Source organism: Cibotium barometz, chromosome 45 (genome assembly GCF_041138505.1).
Source record: "Cibotium barometz isolate CiBa-2024 chromosome 45, ASM4113850v1, whole genome shotgun sequence".
Taxonomy (NCBI): domain Eukaryota; kingdom Viridiplantae; phylum Streptophyta; class Polypodiopsida; order Cyatheales; family Cibotiaceae; genus Cibotium; species Cibotium barometz.
In genome coordinates, this window is record NC_141090.1 from 39,716,680 (window position 1) to 39,734,200 (window position 17,521).

The 17,521-nt window shown below is 43.2% G+C and overlaps 1 protein-coding gene across 4 annotated transcripts in view; it reads right to left on the reverse strand.

The window, feature by feature from the left end:
* Positions 1-3,117: 3,117 nt before the first annotated feature.
* Positions 3,118-17,521, reverse strand: part of LOC147612751 (apoptosis inhibitor 5-like protein API5) — a 49,035-nt gene continuing 34,631 nt past the window's right edge. For all 4 annotated transcript variants that reach the window (XM_086783309.1, XM_086783306.1, XM_086783305.1 and 1 more), the window contains 4 exons: positions 4,371-4,485; positions 4,205-4,270; positions 3,989-4,092; positions 3,118-3,894 (listed from right to left, as the gene is read on the reverse strand). In XM_086783309.1, the coding sequence (XP_086639435.1) occupies positions 3,705-3,894; positions 3,989-4,092; positions 4,205-4,270; positions 4,371-4,485 (475 nt within the window). In that variant the 3' untranslated portion in view covers positions 3,118-3,704. The remainder of the gene's footprint in view (positions 3,895-3,988; positions 4,093-4,204; positions 4,271-4,370; positions 4,486-17,521) is intronic.

Below are 17,521 nucleotides of genomic sequence, written 5' to 3' on the forward strand. Positions count from 1 at the left end.
CATTAGATTAGCTAAGAAGCTGAACAACAAAGGTATGAGGAGATTGGCTAATGTTTTGGATTGGTCGCAAGTGGGATGGAAGGAGTTGGGACAGCTGAAGGATGAGTTTAGGCTCCAACGAGGGGAATTATAGCTGGTGAAACAGGTATTGTTGGAAGTGCAGAGGGGAGGGGTGTCTATTGCATTTGGTGAGACTTGCGTGTGAAAGATTGGGTCTGGTGTTTAATGGTGTCTAGGACTGTGTATGAGGAACTGAGCAGGAGTGAAGTGAATGTATGATACTGTAGTAAAATTTAAACGGTGAGTTGAAACTCTAGCATCTAGATAAAGAGATGGATGATGATATGGGAAGTGGGTATTCCTGTGAAAGCTCGGGTTTTCTTGTGGAGAGTGTGTATGTGGGCTTTGCCTATTGGGTACAAACTTTTACATAGGAATTTCATCTCTGGGAGTTGCCCTAGATGCAGATCAGCATTGGAGGATGGAATGCATGCTTTTTGGGACTATCTAACTATTAGAGGGACTTGGGGCGCAAGATTAGGAAATGGGTTTCAAGCATCATAGCATAGGAATCAATGGTATTAGGGGGACTGGGTGTTGGAAAGATTGTCAATACTTGATGGGGCTAGTAATTTGGTTTTTAGTATTATTAGATATTGTTGTCTTTTGGAGATATGGAATTCTAGGAATAGTATAATATTTTAGAAAGAGGCTTGCCAAGGAGTTGATGTGATAGAATTGATGCATAAATGTGTATATAAGTGATGGTCCGTATATTATGTTGATAAAATGAATGATGGTGATGTGGTGCAACTAATCCAGGGCTTACAGTTTGGTATTAGATGATCTAATCTCTGGCTAAGAAGACTCTTGTACATACTAGATTTCCTAACAGATGTTGTCATGCGGCAAGGCTATACAGGTCAAGATTTGAGGGCAAAACTACCTACGTTTGGGCCAAAGACCAAGAGACGGTACTTGAAGGAGAAGCAACCAATATATATATTTGGTGCCTTCATTGAGAACCCTTAGGGTAGAAGATCAGTGGTGAAAGTAAGGACAATACGATAGTACATGGAAAAGAAACCCCCAAAACGTTGCACCTCTAAGGCTATAATCTCTGCTTGTATGCAACTAGGTTATCATATTTCTTGGAAGCAATCCTGCTTTGTTTGGGAGGACGAGAGGTGGGATCTAATATTCAATTTGTTAAATGGTGAAATGAAGGGAGTTTAGGAAGATATATTTGAATCTTGTATATAACTGTTGATAAGTTCCTAATATATCTATTTTATGTTCCCAACATACATACATACATACATACATACATACATACATACATACATACATATATATATATATATATATATATATATATATATATATATATATATATATATACGTGTATGTATGTATGTATATCGTCTCAAGGTGCATAAAAAGAGATGAACAACCAAGTATATTTTTTCAAAGCCATATATATCCTTGGGTATCGCCATAAATATAAATACAAAAGAAGGCCATACATGTCCTCACTTACTGCCCGTTTATTTTAATAGCTCATGTGGTTCATGTGCGCCACTGATTTGAGGATCATGTAAAGTTGCATAGAGAGTGGCATGGCATAAGCTAGCATGACATGTAGCCCTAGTTTCAACCAAAATACTCATGTATGTTTAGGCTTTCTATTGAGTGTCACACACAACTACGCTTTAATGTTATGCATGCCTAGAAATAACCTTTGACCTTCAACTTCATATTTTTACAACCCATTGTCTTGAAAACTTGCTCAGACTAGACTTTTTCCAAACCTAGTTTTTCTTTTCTTCAAGGTTTGAATGCCTTGTGCAACCTTAAAAGTTTAACAATAGTGCCATGGAGTGAGGATACTTTGGTGTAAATTTATGGCAATACTTGAGGATACATATGGCTTTTTTTCCTATTTGGTTTTTTCTCTTTATATATATATATATATATATATATATATATATATATATATATATATATATATATATATATACACACACATGGCTTTTTTCTCTTTATATATATATATACATGGCTTTTTTTCTTATTTGGTTTTTTCTCTTTATATATATATACATATATATACACATGTATGTATGTATACATGGCTTTTTTTCTTATTTGGTTTTTTCTCTTTATATATATATACATATATATACACATGTATGTATGTATATATATATATAAAGAGAAAAAACCAAATAGGAAAAAAAGCCGTGTGCGTGTAATATATATATATATATATATATATATGTCTTCTACAAGGTCAAGGTGCCTTAAAGAGAAAAAAACAAATAGGAAAAAAAGCCATATGTATCCTAAGTATTGCCATAAATTTACACCAATATATATATATATATATATATATAACCATACCACTTGAGGGCTGCATGCTTCAACACCTATTCTTAGACCTTACCATAAAAGATATACTAGTTGAGAACCCGTGCTTCGCACGTCTTTTAAGGCTTCCAAAATCAAATTAAATTCTACCCAAACCTCCTCTCCTTTCCCAACCTCCAAATTTTTGCCATGTGGCAGCTTTGTGAAACTCTTCCTGTAGATAATATAGAGATAGAGAAGAGAAGATGTATAATTATTCTATATATAAATTTCAAAAACCTTTTACCCCTACATCATATGAAAAAATGTTTTCATCTTTCTAAGTTAAGAAAAAGGTATACCCCTTCAATATGTGATTCATAAGAACCCCCTCTTTTTATTTTTCTACACCAATAATTGTAGCTTATTTTTCAGTAGTGCAAGTAATTTGGTTTACACAGCCTTGTTACGACCAAGAATCCATAGTGAACAAAAACTCCTGAATCGCTCAGATTTCTTCGTCTTGAACACATTTAGAACTTGTAACAAATGAGACATTGGGAGAGCTCACAAGCTACTAGATAGCCAGTCTCCTCACTCCTTGAACTCTGGTTCATTGGTCTGCTCAGGAGGCTTGGTGTACAAAGTTACTCATCAAGTAAAACTCTTACTAAGAATGATGCTCTAACAGAAGATTGCTTCAAACATAAAAAAGACACTCCCCATATATTAGACAGTTCGTGAGGCAAAACAAGAAAAAGATCCAAGTGGCCAAGGGCTCTTCAATCCTCTTCAAATCAAAGCGGATTATGACACCCATTGAATAATTATCCAAAATTGTGGCATTTTACAAGATTGAAATGAAAACCTGTTCAACACTTCCTAGCTACCCAAGGGCTACATTCCTTTGACACCACACCTATTTTGAATAGGATCAATGAGCATACTGCAGACAATCTGATGACTACCTACACAGGTACAGCTGCAGCTGGTCCCATCCTCTAGCTAAACACCCCAAAAAAAAAACAAAACAAAACAAAAGGGGATCTCCCATTAATTCATTGTTCTGCTTTCTGCTCTCCTATACTATAGGAGGCTTGGTGTACAAAGTTACTCATCAAGTAAAACTCTTATGAAGAACGAAGCTCTAACAGAAGATTGCTTCAAACATAAAAAAGACACTCCCCATATATTAGAGAGCGCAAGGGCTACATTCCTCTGATACCACACCTATTTCGAATACGATCAATGGGCATACTGCGGACGATCTGATGACTACCTACACAGGTACAGCTGCAGCTGGTCCCATCCTCTTGCTAAACACCAAAAAAAACAAAGGGGGATCTCCCATTAATTCACCAATAGCCACGCCCCCTTGATCGACCCCGCCAACCACTTCTTAAACCTCTGAATGATCCCCTGCCACCTCGAGAGAGTCCTGCTAGTGCACGGTTGACAAGAGCTGGAGGAACATCATCACCTCGACCTCTTTTTATGCCACCCATTGCTCCTGCTCCATTTTCAGCTGTAGCAGTTCGTTTAATTCTACAGAAGCAAATAGACATCGAGAGATCAGAGCAGAAGACCTCAGGTAAAAGTCTCGTAAAGCACATCCATAGCACTAAATCTGAACTTATACCCTGCATTTTTGGGGGTAGCAGTTGCAGGTGCCTTTGGAGCTTCTTTCCAAGAAAGATTTATCTTTCTGTCTCCAATAAATGCAGGGGCTTTCTGATGTAGGGGCTGAAACATCATTTAAGTGAAAAGTACATGTTAATCCCGTGTAAATATATAGTGCCTGACGGCGATCACTCAAAACTGTGGAGTGTACTAGTGTTAAAACTGTGAGATTTACCTGTGTCAAGGATAGAATGTTGTTGCAAGTCCTCATTCCAGAGAGTGTCTTTGCCTGTTTTGCTCTCTGCATGTTCAGCATTGATCAGAGTACAGTAACCATGATGAAAGCTTGAACTTGGTATATCAAAACTGGGTAGAAAAAGCTTTTAACTTTTGTCACACACCACTTCACTCTTTGCCATCTCATCCTTAGCAGCAGCCATTGCCTTGCCAAACTCCCCAACTCCTTGTGTCAACTTTTTGTTTGTAGCTTTCGCTAACTCTTCAACTACCATCAACCTGAAGATGTTCACACAGTTGAGTTCAATTTATTAAACACTTCATTCATACAATCATCTCCAACAATCTTGACTGAGCATACAGTTTCTCAATTTCAAGCAATAAATTCCAGATCTAAAGGCATCATCCTGCATTCTAGCCATCAGTAAGTGAGTTAAAAACCGTCTTTATAGTGATTGCATTCAAACCACGATAGTCCACATATTAATGCATAAACCCATCTTTCTTCTTCACCAATGAAATTGGTGATGCCCATGGCGAATTGCTAAGCCTAATGAAGCCCCTGGCGAGGTAGTCAGCAAGCTGACGCTCTACTCACTGGCTTCACTAGCGCTAAGCCCTATACAGAGGCTTGCAGACTAGTTTAGTATCCTTGAGCACTTCAATGGCACGCTGGACATTGCGCTCAGGGAGGCAAACCAAATGAGAAGTTGCTTGAAAACACATCATGAAATTCATGCAAAAGACTTTACAAAGAATTAGAAACTTGTTGAGTGAGCTTAGGAAAAATGTGAGTTTGTTCATTATTATGCATAGCATTAACATGTTGTTCACATATAATAGAATTGAGAGATTTAATACTCAAACTGGAATTAAAATCACCACCGCTAGCATCATCATGAGACAAAACTGAAGGAGATATGTAATTCAAAAAGAGATTTTCTATTTCATGAGCATGTACAAGGCAGTCCACTTCAGCAAAACAAATGAGTGGAGATGGAGGCACATCGCATTCACCTTGCAAATGAGCTTGTTTACCATTGACCTCAAAATCAAAAGTATTATCTAGATAACTACAAGAAAGAGATGGTCCTAAATGAAACAACCATTCACGACCCAAAATAACATCAGCTCTAGTAATATGCATGACCTGAAAATCTAAGTGCATTTCATGTCCCTGAATAATGAGTGGTACTTGCTTAACCATCGTGTCTCATACATGCTTATCATGCCCATTGGTAAGAGATACCATGTATTTATGATCACTATGGCTTTGTGGCAATCTTAATTTTTTAACCAAGTGATAATTCAAAAAGTTATGTGTAGCCCCATCGTCAATCATAACACGAACTCTTCGTCCGTTGATGTGTCCATGCATCCGAACCAAATCATAAGGCCCGAAAGAGGGTAACCACATCGTTGAGATTACACAACACTCATGTGTGACATCAGTATGGCATACTTGAACTTCAGAAAACTTTTGAGAAGCTTCAAGTGGCATATTTGCACCGTATGCACTGCCTTACTACCGCCCTTATCGACATCTTTACCATGGTTCTTTGGACAATTCTGTTTATCGTGATCAGCAGCCATGCAAATAAAACATACTTTTTCCTTTTTAGCTTGCTCATAATCTTGCGGAGACAAGAAATCCCTTGGCCCCTTAGCCTTCTTAACCGCGTCACTACCTTGTTTGAACCCCTTCTGTTTGCTCCCCTTAGAACTATGGAAGTCGGATGCTCCAATATTGAGTTTTAATCTTAGTCTTATATTCATTATCTAGACCACGCAGAAAACCTTGTACTTTCTGAAAATCATCCAAACCCTCAAGCTTGAGAATTATCTCGCAATATTTAGAAATATATTGGATCAACGTAAGACCTTCCATCTTACAATTGATCCCAAGCATTCCAATTGCCTTGTTCTTAGGTAAGAATTCTTTCCGCCGAAAAAGTGTCTCAAAAGCAGCCCATGTTGTAGGTCGATCGCTCTCACCAAGGCTCATCCACCACTTGTAGACCTTGCCCTCAAGCGTGAAATTTACCTTGAGCACGCGAACCGCATCAAAAGAACGCTTCAAAAGGTGCAAGTCCGTCCACTTTTGTAAGAAGTGTTCACTTCATCTTTATTACGCTCCTCTTCCCCCCCGCGGAACACAGGAGGCATCATGCTCTTGAGTATAGCAGCCACTTCCTGATTCCCAAGCATTTCGGTGTCTTGAGTTGACCCCCTAGGAGTAGATGCCCTTGGAGTATCAACCGAGACACTCTGAAACCCTGAACTAGCGACCAACTTCTTAAGAGTCTCTTGCCTGGTCTGTAAACTTTGAGAAAGAACAAGTAAACTTTGTTTAATATGCTATGTGCATGATTCTAATAAAGTATGTTCATGTAAATCCACAAATCCGTGTTCACCCACATCCAAATCAGCCATATTGGTATCCAAAGATGAATGACCGCCATGCTGCTGACCCTCGGGGTTCTCGAAAACTTCAGACATCATGGTAACAAATCAAATTCATATGCAAGATAAAGACTAGTACCTGACCAAAATTGGCTCACTGAAAATCAGACTTTTGCTGCTATCTTTGAAGTGATGTGGCTCGTTTGCACACGCTCCGTGTTGTTATGCATTGGCGTTTTGCTTGTTGTGTGGTTGCTTGGCCACTCTCGTCCCCTTGCTATGTGCGGACTATAGAGAAATGGAAAGAAAAAGTTTCCTCAAAGAAAAAGCTTCCTCTTTCGCTAATATGGCTTGGGCGGCTCTTGGCTCTTCAACTGTTGACTTTTATTGCGGTGTTGTTTCTCTCCACGGCCTTGTTGTTGACGCTAACGGGAGAGAGACAGAGAGACAAAGAGAGAAATGAAATGAAATGAAATGTTATATTAACGTCTTCAAAAAAGGCCAAAGTGACCTATGAGACCGAAGTTACAACCATGTGACATCTGATACACTGTCTGGAAAAGAAAAGAAAGAACTAAAGGTAAGTATCTAGCCCTACAATACATCAGTAGGGAGCATCCAGAAGCAGCAACTAGAGAGAGAGAGAGAGAGAGAGAGAGAGAGAGAGAGAACTAGCAGCTGTGTATTCTCTCCACGAGGTGTTTGACAAGCTGCAGCTTTTAAGCTTTTTTGCTAGAGAGATGACCGGTTAAACAACGATTGAAATGGCCGTATGCTATGCACCGAGATGGGCTGTTCTGCGCTTCTCTAGCTGCTAATGATTAACAGAGCTTCCTACGCAAAGGAAAGCAAAGGATGTGTAACTATTTGGTCCTCCTAGTTCTTTTCACATGATGAAATCCATGCCCGCACACCAAACAGGTGAAAGAAGACATGGGGACAAGGTCCATAAGGTTTGATTAAGAAAAAGCACCATTCTTGGTCAAAAAGCAAGAAAAAACAAAAAGTCAAACAAGATTGACCGCGAGCCAAGAGCACCATTGGAAAGAGGAGACCGAGCCAAACCAAAAAGCTAAAAGACACTTTCTCAAAAAGAAGCTCTAAGGCCAAAAAGCAAGGCCTTAAAGCCAAAAAAGCAAAGTACCAAAAGTTGAGTAATATTTTATTAATAAAAGTAAAAAGAGCAAAAGTAAATGTAAAAAGAGAAAAGCAAAGCATAAAAAAAAAGCATGAAGGCTTTTTGGCAAAAAGCAGGGTCTCTTACAAGTATAAAAAGGATTGGACTTCTCTTGTAGTACCATGAATAAGATCATTGAAGATTGAAGGAGATCGTGGAGTGTGTGTGGGCATCATGTTAGAAGTCATCTCTTGTCTTAATCAGACACCAAGGCTTCTGTTGTGGGTGTGTTTTATCATTTTTCCTCGCTCCCCGTATTTTTTTCCCATTTTTCCATGGTGTGGATGGATGCCACATGTTGGCAGGAGCCCCTCGTGCTGGCCGACTGCACCTCATGTGCTCCTTGTGGCTGGCCGACTGCCTATGATGCAGTCGTGGAGGTGCTGATGCTGGCCGACTTGCTTTCTACAGTCGTGGAGACATTTTCTGCTGGCCGACTGCTTTATGCAGTCGTGGAGAGCCCTCAAGCGCTGGCCGACTGCATCCATGGGGCATATAAATAGGCCCCATGCTCCTCACCATTTTCTCATTCAGTTTTGTACGGGATCTTGTGTATAGAGAAGAGTTTACACGCCTATCTCTCAGTGTTTCTTGTGCTGTCTATTTTCTGCACTCTACTTGCTCTTGTGGACCCAAGTTTGGTTATCATTTCCGCTGCGTATTTTGACATGGTATCAAAGCCCTAGGCTCTTGATAGATCTTGGGAGTTTTCTAAGCAAGAGGGGGATAGTTAAGTTGCTGATCGGTGGACTGTTTTGGACTGTTCGGGAAGAGAAATTGCAAGAGTAAGGCGGGCTAAGGTGCTGGACAGCCACTTGCAGGTTTAGAGTTTTTTTTCCCACCCACCCACCCTTTTTCAGTTTAATCCCCGAGATGGCAGATTTGTTAGAGATGGCTGAGAAGCACATGAAGATCCCGACTCTCCCCACGTTCCCTGTGGACCGTCAGTTGGACGGGAACAATTACGACATCTGGAAGGTCATGATGGAGTCTGTGCTAGAGTCATATGACCTTGCTGATTTCATCGTCATCGGGGTTCCACGGCCAAAAGCAGAGGAAGGGGAGTTACTGTCGATGAAGAAGGACCGAGAGGCACAGGCACACATGTGGGATCGTGTCAACGCCAGGGTCCAGTCATTTATTTTCCTTAACTGCACACCACAAGTAATCAATCCCAGAAAGCACATGACGCTGGCCAGAGGCATATGGCAGCACCTGGCTTCTCTTTATAACAGGGTATCACCCATGAAAAGGATCTCCTTGGAAGTGCAGATGCGGGTTATGAACTGTCGGTGAATATAAGTTTGGATTGTAAGGCCATGTGAAGGAATTTGTCCAATTTTGAAGATCAAGACTGTTCCCTGCAAAGTCCTCGACGATGCGAGAACACATTAACAAGCTACACGCCCTTCAGCAAGAAGTCCTCCAGGCTGGGAAGGAGATATCATCTGAAGACATGGCCATCACTTTGCTGTCCCACTTGCCTGCTCAGTATTCTGCTTTCTACTCCTCGTTGATTATGAGTGGCAGGCTCAGTACCATTACCTGGGAGGAGCTTGTGCCAATGGTCTTGCACCAAGAGGAACGTTTCACGAACCCTCCTCACAACGGCGGTTCGGAGGCCTTAACTCGCCAACAATCGAAAGGCCGGAATAACAACAAGGGCAAAGGGAAGGCTTCACCGGAGAAGTCTTCTAAGAAGAAGCCTGACTCAGAACGAGAGAAGCTGAAGGCCGAAAGATCCTGCAATGATTGTGGCGAGAAAGGCCACTATTGGAGGAAGTGTCCTAAGCGGACTGGGAAGAGTGCTCATTCCTCAGCCTCAGCTGCAAAGACTCCTGCATTTGTGCACTTAGAGATGATGGACTCCGACGCTTCATCGTCTTCAAGCGAGGAGGCAGTTGGCTTCCGCAAAGGATACCCGGGAATGGAGTCTTGAGAGTGGTGCTTCCAGGCATATGACTCCGTCCCGTGACTTCGTGTGGCTGATGCAGGAGGGCAAAAAATTGAGTTGTCAAGAAGCCTCTCAGTCAGGTCGCATCTTTATTGGCGACAACTCCACTATTCCGATACACAGTGAGGGCCGAATGGAGATTATTCCCAACGGCAAGGGGGGCAAGCATGCTTCCCGTGTTCTTTATGTCCCTACTCTGGGTTTTCATCTTCTGTCAGTGCATGAAGTATGCAAGGCTGGCTTTCGGGTGGAATTTGAGGAGCTCTCTACGGGACCGTGAGACTGGCCAGGTTGTCTGGGAAGGCGGTGTGGAGAATGGTATCTACAAGCTCTCTGCACTCTCCTCGTTGACAGGTTCTCATGTCGGAGATTTGTGGCACTTTCGTCTTGGCCACTTAAATGTGGATGCATTGCGGCGAGCTTTCCGAGACCAGATAGTGGTTGGCTTGCCAGATGTTGGCAGTAGGCAAGGGCGTTGCAGTTCTTGCATACGTGGTAAGCAGCACAAGGAATCCTTTCCGAAGCAGGCTTCCAGGCGGGCTTCGAAACCATTGGAGTTGATTCACACTGACTTGTGTGGACCTCAGCAGACACCATCTTTGGGAGGATCTCTCTACTTTATGCTGCTTGTTGATGACTATACCAGATTCACGTGGGTCTACTTTCTTTCCCAGAAGGACCAAGCTTTTGCACGGTTCAAGGATTGGCACGTGATGGTGGAGAAAGAGTCTGGATTTCAGGTAAAGACTCTCAGGGTTGACAAAGGAGGTGAATTCTCCTCAACTGTATTTCTCAAATTTTGTGCAGATCATGGTACCAAAAGGGAACTGGCCAATACAGGATCGCCTTCGGAGAATGGAGTTGTAGAACGTAAGAACAGGATTGTGGTGGAGATGGCGAGGACCATGCTGGAGCATCGTGATCTTCCTCGTCCACTTTGGGGAGAGGCTGTGGCAACGGCTGTCCATACCCTCAACCGATCTCCGACGACTTCAGTACCTCATATGACTCCATTTGAGGCATACTTTGGCAGGAAACCTGATGTCTCGCACTTCCGTGTTTTTGGGAGTGATGCGTATGTACATATTCCGAAGAAGCGGAGGGGGAAGCTTGACTCCAAGTCCCGCAAGCTTGTATTTGTGGGGTATAATTCTCTTTCCAAGGGATACAGATTGTATGATCCAGACAGGAACGAGATTGTTGTCAGCCGGGATGTGATCTTTGACGAGCATGTTCCAGTATCCACTGTCGAGGAGCCGCCACGCAGAGGAGTCTAATGATGATTCCCATACCATTATTCCAGTTGATCAACCTCAGTCAGTACACGAGGTTGAGCCCGCAGCTGGAGTAGAGCCCCCGCAACCACAGGAGGCTCCACGATCTGTTCGAGTACCTAGGTGGTTGTTAGACACCCTTCGGGAGTCAGGTGTCACGGAGTTACCCTCCGAGTGGACCACAGAGGACGGCCCTCGACGATCACACAGAGTCCGAGATAAAAGCAATACAGCGGAGCTTCTTCAGGTAAACTATGCTCTAATGTCTCGTATTATGCGGGACAAGGAGCCCACTTCCGTCAAGGAAGCCCTCTCACAGGATACTTGGAGGAAAGCCATGCAGGTGGAACTTGATGCCATCGAGAAGAACAACACATGGGAGTTGGTACCGAGGCCGTCGAAACGGTCAATCATTGGTGTCAAATGGGTCTTTAAGGCCAAATATGCGTCTGATGGGTCGGTGGACAAACACAAAGCCAGACTTGTGGCTAAAGGTTATGCTCAGCGGCCAGGCATCGACTACGAGGATACCTTTGCACCGACAGCACGGATGTCCACGATTCGGACCGTTCTTGCCCTTGCTTCTTCTCAGAGGTGGCCCGTGTATCAAATGGATGTAAAGTCTACGTTCCTTAATGGTGACTTGCAGCCTCCAGGCTTTATTGTTCCAGGATAAGAAGGGATGGTTTACAGGTTACGTAAGGCCTTGTATGGCCTTAAGCAGGCTCCCAGGGCTTGGAATCAGAAGATTGATTCCTTCTTTGTTTGGACTGGATTTCAGAGATCGGTTGCAGATCCTAACCTGTATCTCTTTCGGGAACGCGGCATGGTCACGATTATCATCCTTTATGTGGATGATCTCATTCTCACCGGCGGTCATGTGGAGCACATTGGTGTGACGAAGGCTGCCTTGTCAAAAGAGTTTGAGATGACCGACTTAGGCTTACTCCACTTCTTTTTGGGATTGGAGATCTGGCAGACCCAGAGGGGGTTTTTCGTCTCTCAGCAGCGGTATGTTCATGAGTTGCTTGAGGCCTTTGGGATGGAGAACTGCAAGCCTATTACTTCGCCGATGGACCCAAACACAAAGTTAACCGTTACTGATCCTTGTGAGCCAGTTGATGCCTCGCAGTACCGAAAGTTGGTTGGTTCATTGATCTAGTTGCTGAACACCAGATTGGACTTGAGCTTCTCCGTGGGGCTGTTGAGCTCTTTTATGCAGACGCAATTGAAGTCTCATTGGGACGCAGGATTGCGGATCTTGCGGTATCTGCAGAGTACGAAGGATCTAGGACTCTTTTACACAGGAGGGGATGGAGTCAGACTCCAAGGTTGGAGTGACTCAGATTGGGGAGGAGATCCAGACACGAGGAGATCTACTTCAGGATACAGTTTTACCCTCGGCTCAGGAGCAGTTTCTTGGAGCAGCAAGAGGCAGCCAACTATTGCCCTCTCTTCGACAGAGGGAGAGTTTCTCTTGTAGTACCATGAATAAGATCATTGAAGATTGAAGGAGATCGTGGAGAGTGTGTGGGCATCATTATGATCATGGAGAGCTTCTTCTTCTTCTCCATCAACACGTTCTCCAACTTGCTTTTCTAATGTACGGTCAGCCCTAGACTTGTATGGGCATATGCATGAGCGATATAGACGCGTGCACGGAGCTCTATGGACATGATTTTCAAAAACCCTAAAAACTATTTTTTGAAGGTTTTTATCGCCCAAAAACCATTAAAACACGTTTTATATCAGTTTTCTTGCCAGAAAGAGCTTTTCCATGGTTTTCTTCATCGACAAGGTTGTAGGAGTTGTGGAGATTACTCATGGGAACTTAGACCACTTGAACTTGGATATGAACTTAGACATGGAGAACTTGGGCATAGAGCTTGGACATGGAACATGAAGCTTGGACATAAACATGGAACTTGGACATATAGCTTGGGCATGAAGCTTGGACATGAACATTGAACTTGGTTATGGAATTTGGACTAGGATCTGCACTTGGATCTAGACTTGGACTTGGATTTGGATTTGGATTCATCGGACTTAGATTTGGATATTAGATTTGGTACTAGCCCGGTGAGAGATACTTATGGGTCATCCCTATGGTGTGCTCGGCATCAAAGATCTCGTGCCTCGACATTGACATCGACTTGGATATTCTACATCGGCATATCTATTTGTTTTGTATTCATTGATTGTATTGATCCTGGCTAGCGTGCCCGTGGATTGTTCCTGAATGAATTCCTCAAAGGGAGCGAGGCATGTTCCCCGCTCAAGGTGGTGTACTCTGCAAGATCCCTATTCCCTTCTCTCTCCCCCCTCTCTATATCTCTATCTCTTGGACACGTGGTTGAGTCTTGTCACGGCACGCCCCGCTGGGCTTACAGAATGCTGTGGGACCTCCATCAAGACTCCTAGAAGAGAATAGGGCAACTCTCCATCCAACCGCCGGATATAGGGACCCTAACCAGCTAACTATAGCCATGGCCGTCCACACTAGTCCGGACTCCCCTGAAATGCGTCCTACCCTAGTCCTACCCTTGTCCTAACAACAAGTGTGCATTTGCCTTCAAATCCCCCTTGTAGTGTAAGTGTGAACCTGTGCAAGGTAGCAGATCACTCGCTGTATGAGAGCAAGCCTAAAAGCTTCAAACTTCTCTCTAGGCAAAGCCTTTGTAAATAGATTTGCAACATTATCTTGTGTAGGACAGAAAGATAAATTGATCTCCCCCACATGTAATCTCTCTCTCACATAATGCTATAGATCTCAATGTACTTGGTTACGTAGATGAAATACGGGATTTCATGCCACGGTCATAGCAGTTTGGCTATCAGTGAGAATAGTAGTGGGTATCTACTGGCACTCACGAAGATCAACCAATAATCTTCTCAGCCATACACAATCTACCATAGCAGTGAAGGCTACCCTATACTCAACCTGGCAGGTAGATGTGGCAACAGTGAATTGCTTTTTACTCAACCAAGATATGCATGAACCGCCAAGAAAAAAACAATTCCCACTAGTGGATTACTTGGTATCATAATCACCATCCCAGTCTAATTCATTGTATGCATAAAGCTCGAAGTTGCCCCCCGGGATAGAACATAACAAGATCCATGACACCTTACAGATTGCGAAAAATGTATCACAGCTTGCCAACGCTTTGCGCCAGGGCTGTGCATGAATTTTCTCAACAAAGACACCCCAAAAGCTACGTCAAGCCTCGTGTTACACAAGTAAATGAGGCATCCCACTGCCTGGCTGTAAATTCCGACTTCAAAAGGTTCTACAATGTCGTGCATATTGAGCCGTAAACTTGGTTCTACTAGAGTAGAAAGCGGCTTGCACTCTTCCATGTGAAACCTTTTCATCAAACTCTTTATGTACTTAGTTTACTGCATAACAATGTCATCATCTCTGTGCATAAACTAAATGCCAAGATAGTAAGGTAAAAGCCCCTGATCTGACATATCAAATTCAGCTTTCAAATCAACCTTGAAATATGAAATTTCTTCTTCACAAGTCCCAATTACGTGCATGTCATCTACATACAAGATGACTATGCAAATATTGGCACCAGTTTTCTTCACATACAAGGTGCTTTCAGCTGGACTATTCACATAACCTTGGTTGGTCAAATGAGCACGTATTTTATCATACCCAACTCTTAGAGCTTGCTTCAATCCATACAATGCTTTGTGTAACCTACATACTTTATGTTCCTCGCCAAGAGCTTCAAAACCAATGGGCTAATTTACATGTACTTCCTCTTACAAATCCCCATTCAAGAATGGGGTCTTGATGTCTAGTCGATGCACTTTCCATCCTTTATGTGCACCCAATGCAATCACTGAACGGATTGTAGTCATCTTGGAAGTCGGAGCAAAAGTTTCCTCATAATATATTCCCTTTTTCTGAGAATAGCCTTTAGCCACAAGTCTTGCCTTGTACCTGTCAATGGTACCATCAGACTTTCTTGAGACTTTATACACCCACTTTGCTCCATTGGCATTCTTGCCCTTAGGCAAGTTCACAAGATTCATGTATTATTTTGCACGATAGAAGAAATCTCATCCTGCATGGTTTGGTCCTCCTAACTCTATTTCACATGATGAAACCCATGCCCGGACACCAAAAAGGTGGAAGAAGACATGGGAACAGGGTCCATAAGGTTTGACACCATTCTTGGTCAAAAAGCAAGAAAAAGCAAAAAGTCAAACAAGGTTGATCGCAAGCCAAGGGCAACATTGGAAAGAGGAGACTAAGTCGGACTAAAAAGCTAAAAGGCGCTTTCTCAAAAAGCAGCTCTAAGGCCAAAATGCAATGCCTTAAAGCCACAAAAGCAAAGCACCAAAAGTTGAGTAATATTTTATTAATAAAAGTAAAAAAGCAAAAGCAAAGCATAAAAAGACAAAGCAAAAGCATGATGGCTTTTTGGCAAAACGCAAGCCCCTCCCCAAGTATAAAGAAGCTAGAGCTCTCTTGTTTTGGGCATCAAGCTTGTGGAGAGCAAGGAGACCCTCATCTTCATCCACTCGCCACCGCCGCCGCCCAACTCAGCCCGGCCACCACTCAGCTCAGCCACTCCAGAGCCGCCACTGCCGCCCAACTCAGCCTAGCTACTGCTCAGCTCAACCACTCCAGAGCCAACCGCCGCCCAACTCAGCCACACCAGAGTCACCACCGCTATTGCTCCGCCCGGCTACCACTCAGCTCAACTACTCCAAAGCCAACCGCCGCCCAACTCAGCCACATGATGCCACATTCTCACCAACTTTTTGCTTTATCGCATCCCATTCCTTTTGCGCATCAGCTTCGAAATTTGCGGGTAAAAACTTCTTGTTGAACTAAGTCTTGAAGTCGCTCCATGTCTTCGGCTCGGTCCCTTCTTGTATTACTTTTAGCCACCAATTCAGGGCGGCATCCTTCAAATGCATACGAACCATGCGAAGCTTTAGCTTTTCGGAGTAGTTGTCACCTCCAAAAGCAGCATCAAATTGCTTGACAAAAGATAAAGCTTTCTGGGTATCCTACCAAGATCAATACAATCAATGAATACAAAACAAACAGATATGCTGATGTAGGATATCCAAGTCAATGTCGATGTTGAGGCATGAGATCTCTGATGCCGAGCACACCACGGGGATGACCCACAAGTATCTCTCACCGGGCTAGTACCAAATCTAATATCCAAATCCAAATCCAGATCCAAGTCCAAGTCCAGACCCAAGTCCAAGTCCAAGTCCAAGTCCAAATCCAAGTCCAAAACCGAGTTATATGTCTAAGTTCCATGTTTCATACCCAAACTTCATGCCCAAGCTATATATATCCAAGTTCCATGCTTCATGCCCAAGCTTTGTGCCCAACCTATATATCCAAGTTTCATGTGTAAGTTCCATGCTTCATGTCCAAGCTTTATATCCAAGTTCCATGCTTCGTGCCCAAGTTTAAGCTTCCAAAGCTGGGCGGCGGCCGGGCAGAGCTGAGTAACACTTCTTATATCCCCATTCCATCACTAATGGAAATGCGTAAGTCTGTCGATGGATTGCAACCTAATCTTATGCAAGCAGTTTACATGGCGGGACTAAAGACATTGGAAGAAGCACAAGACAAGGCTTTGCAAAGCTGAGTACTTGTACGTGCCTTGACAGCAAGAGAGAGAACGATAATCGGAATCCATTTCAAAAGAAAAAGTTTAAAGACCGATCTCCATCAAGAAGTCGATTCTCTTGAGAAGAAGGATGGGAGTGGAGACAAACCCCCACTCTTATGAAGAAGATTGTCCCTCGAGCAACATGAAGAATATGCCAAAGAAGGGAAGTGTTTTCAATGTGCAAACAAGGGACATATGGTTGCAAATTGTTCTGTTAAGCCAAAGCAAGAAGCCAGAGAGATCATAAGATTGACATCATGCCAGGAAGCTCACCTCCTAACAAGCCTCCTTATCGAGTGAGTCAAGCTCAACAAGAAGAGATTATGAAGCAAGTGACCAAGCTTTTGGAAAAGGGTTTGATTCGACCTAGCTCATCACCTTTTGGCTTCCCAGTCTTTTTGGTTCAGAAAAAAGGATGGCTCTTGGCGTATGTGTATTGATTACAGGTGTCACCATTTGGTCCATCTCCATTTCTAGAGGGACTCTCACTCGATAGAGCGGCCAGATTTGTGCCATGTTCACATGGGGCCAAGCCAGTGTCCCATGTGAAAGGACCAGTTTTATGGTGTCACATGGACGGGAGCTAGATCAGTGCCACCCGTGTGCGACCAGTGCTGCGTCACATGGATGGGAACCAGTTTCGTGTCACTCGTGTGTGATTTGCTTCGTGCTGTATAGACGGGAGCTTGTTGGTGCCACCCGTGTATGGCCAGGATGGTGTCTTACCTATGGGATTGTCACTCCATAGGAAGACTAGGACATATTTATTTATATGTCGTGCCAGTTTTGTGCCCGGCAGGAACCTCTTGTACAAGTTTCATGAAAGGGAGATTTCGTCCATATTATTTGT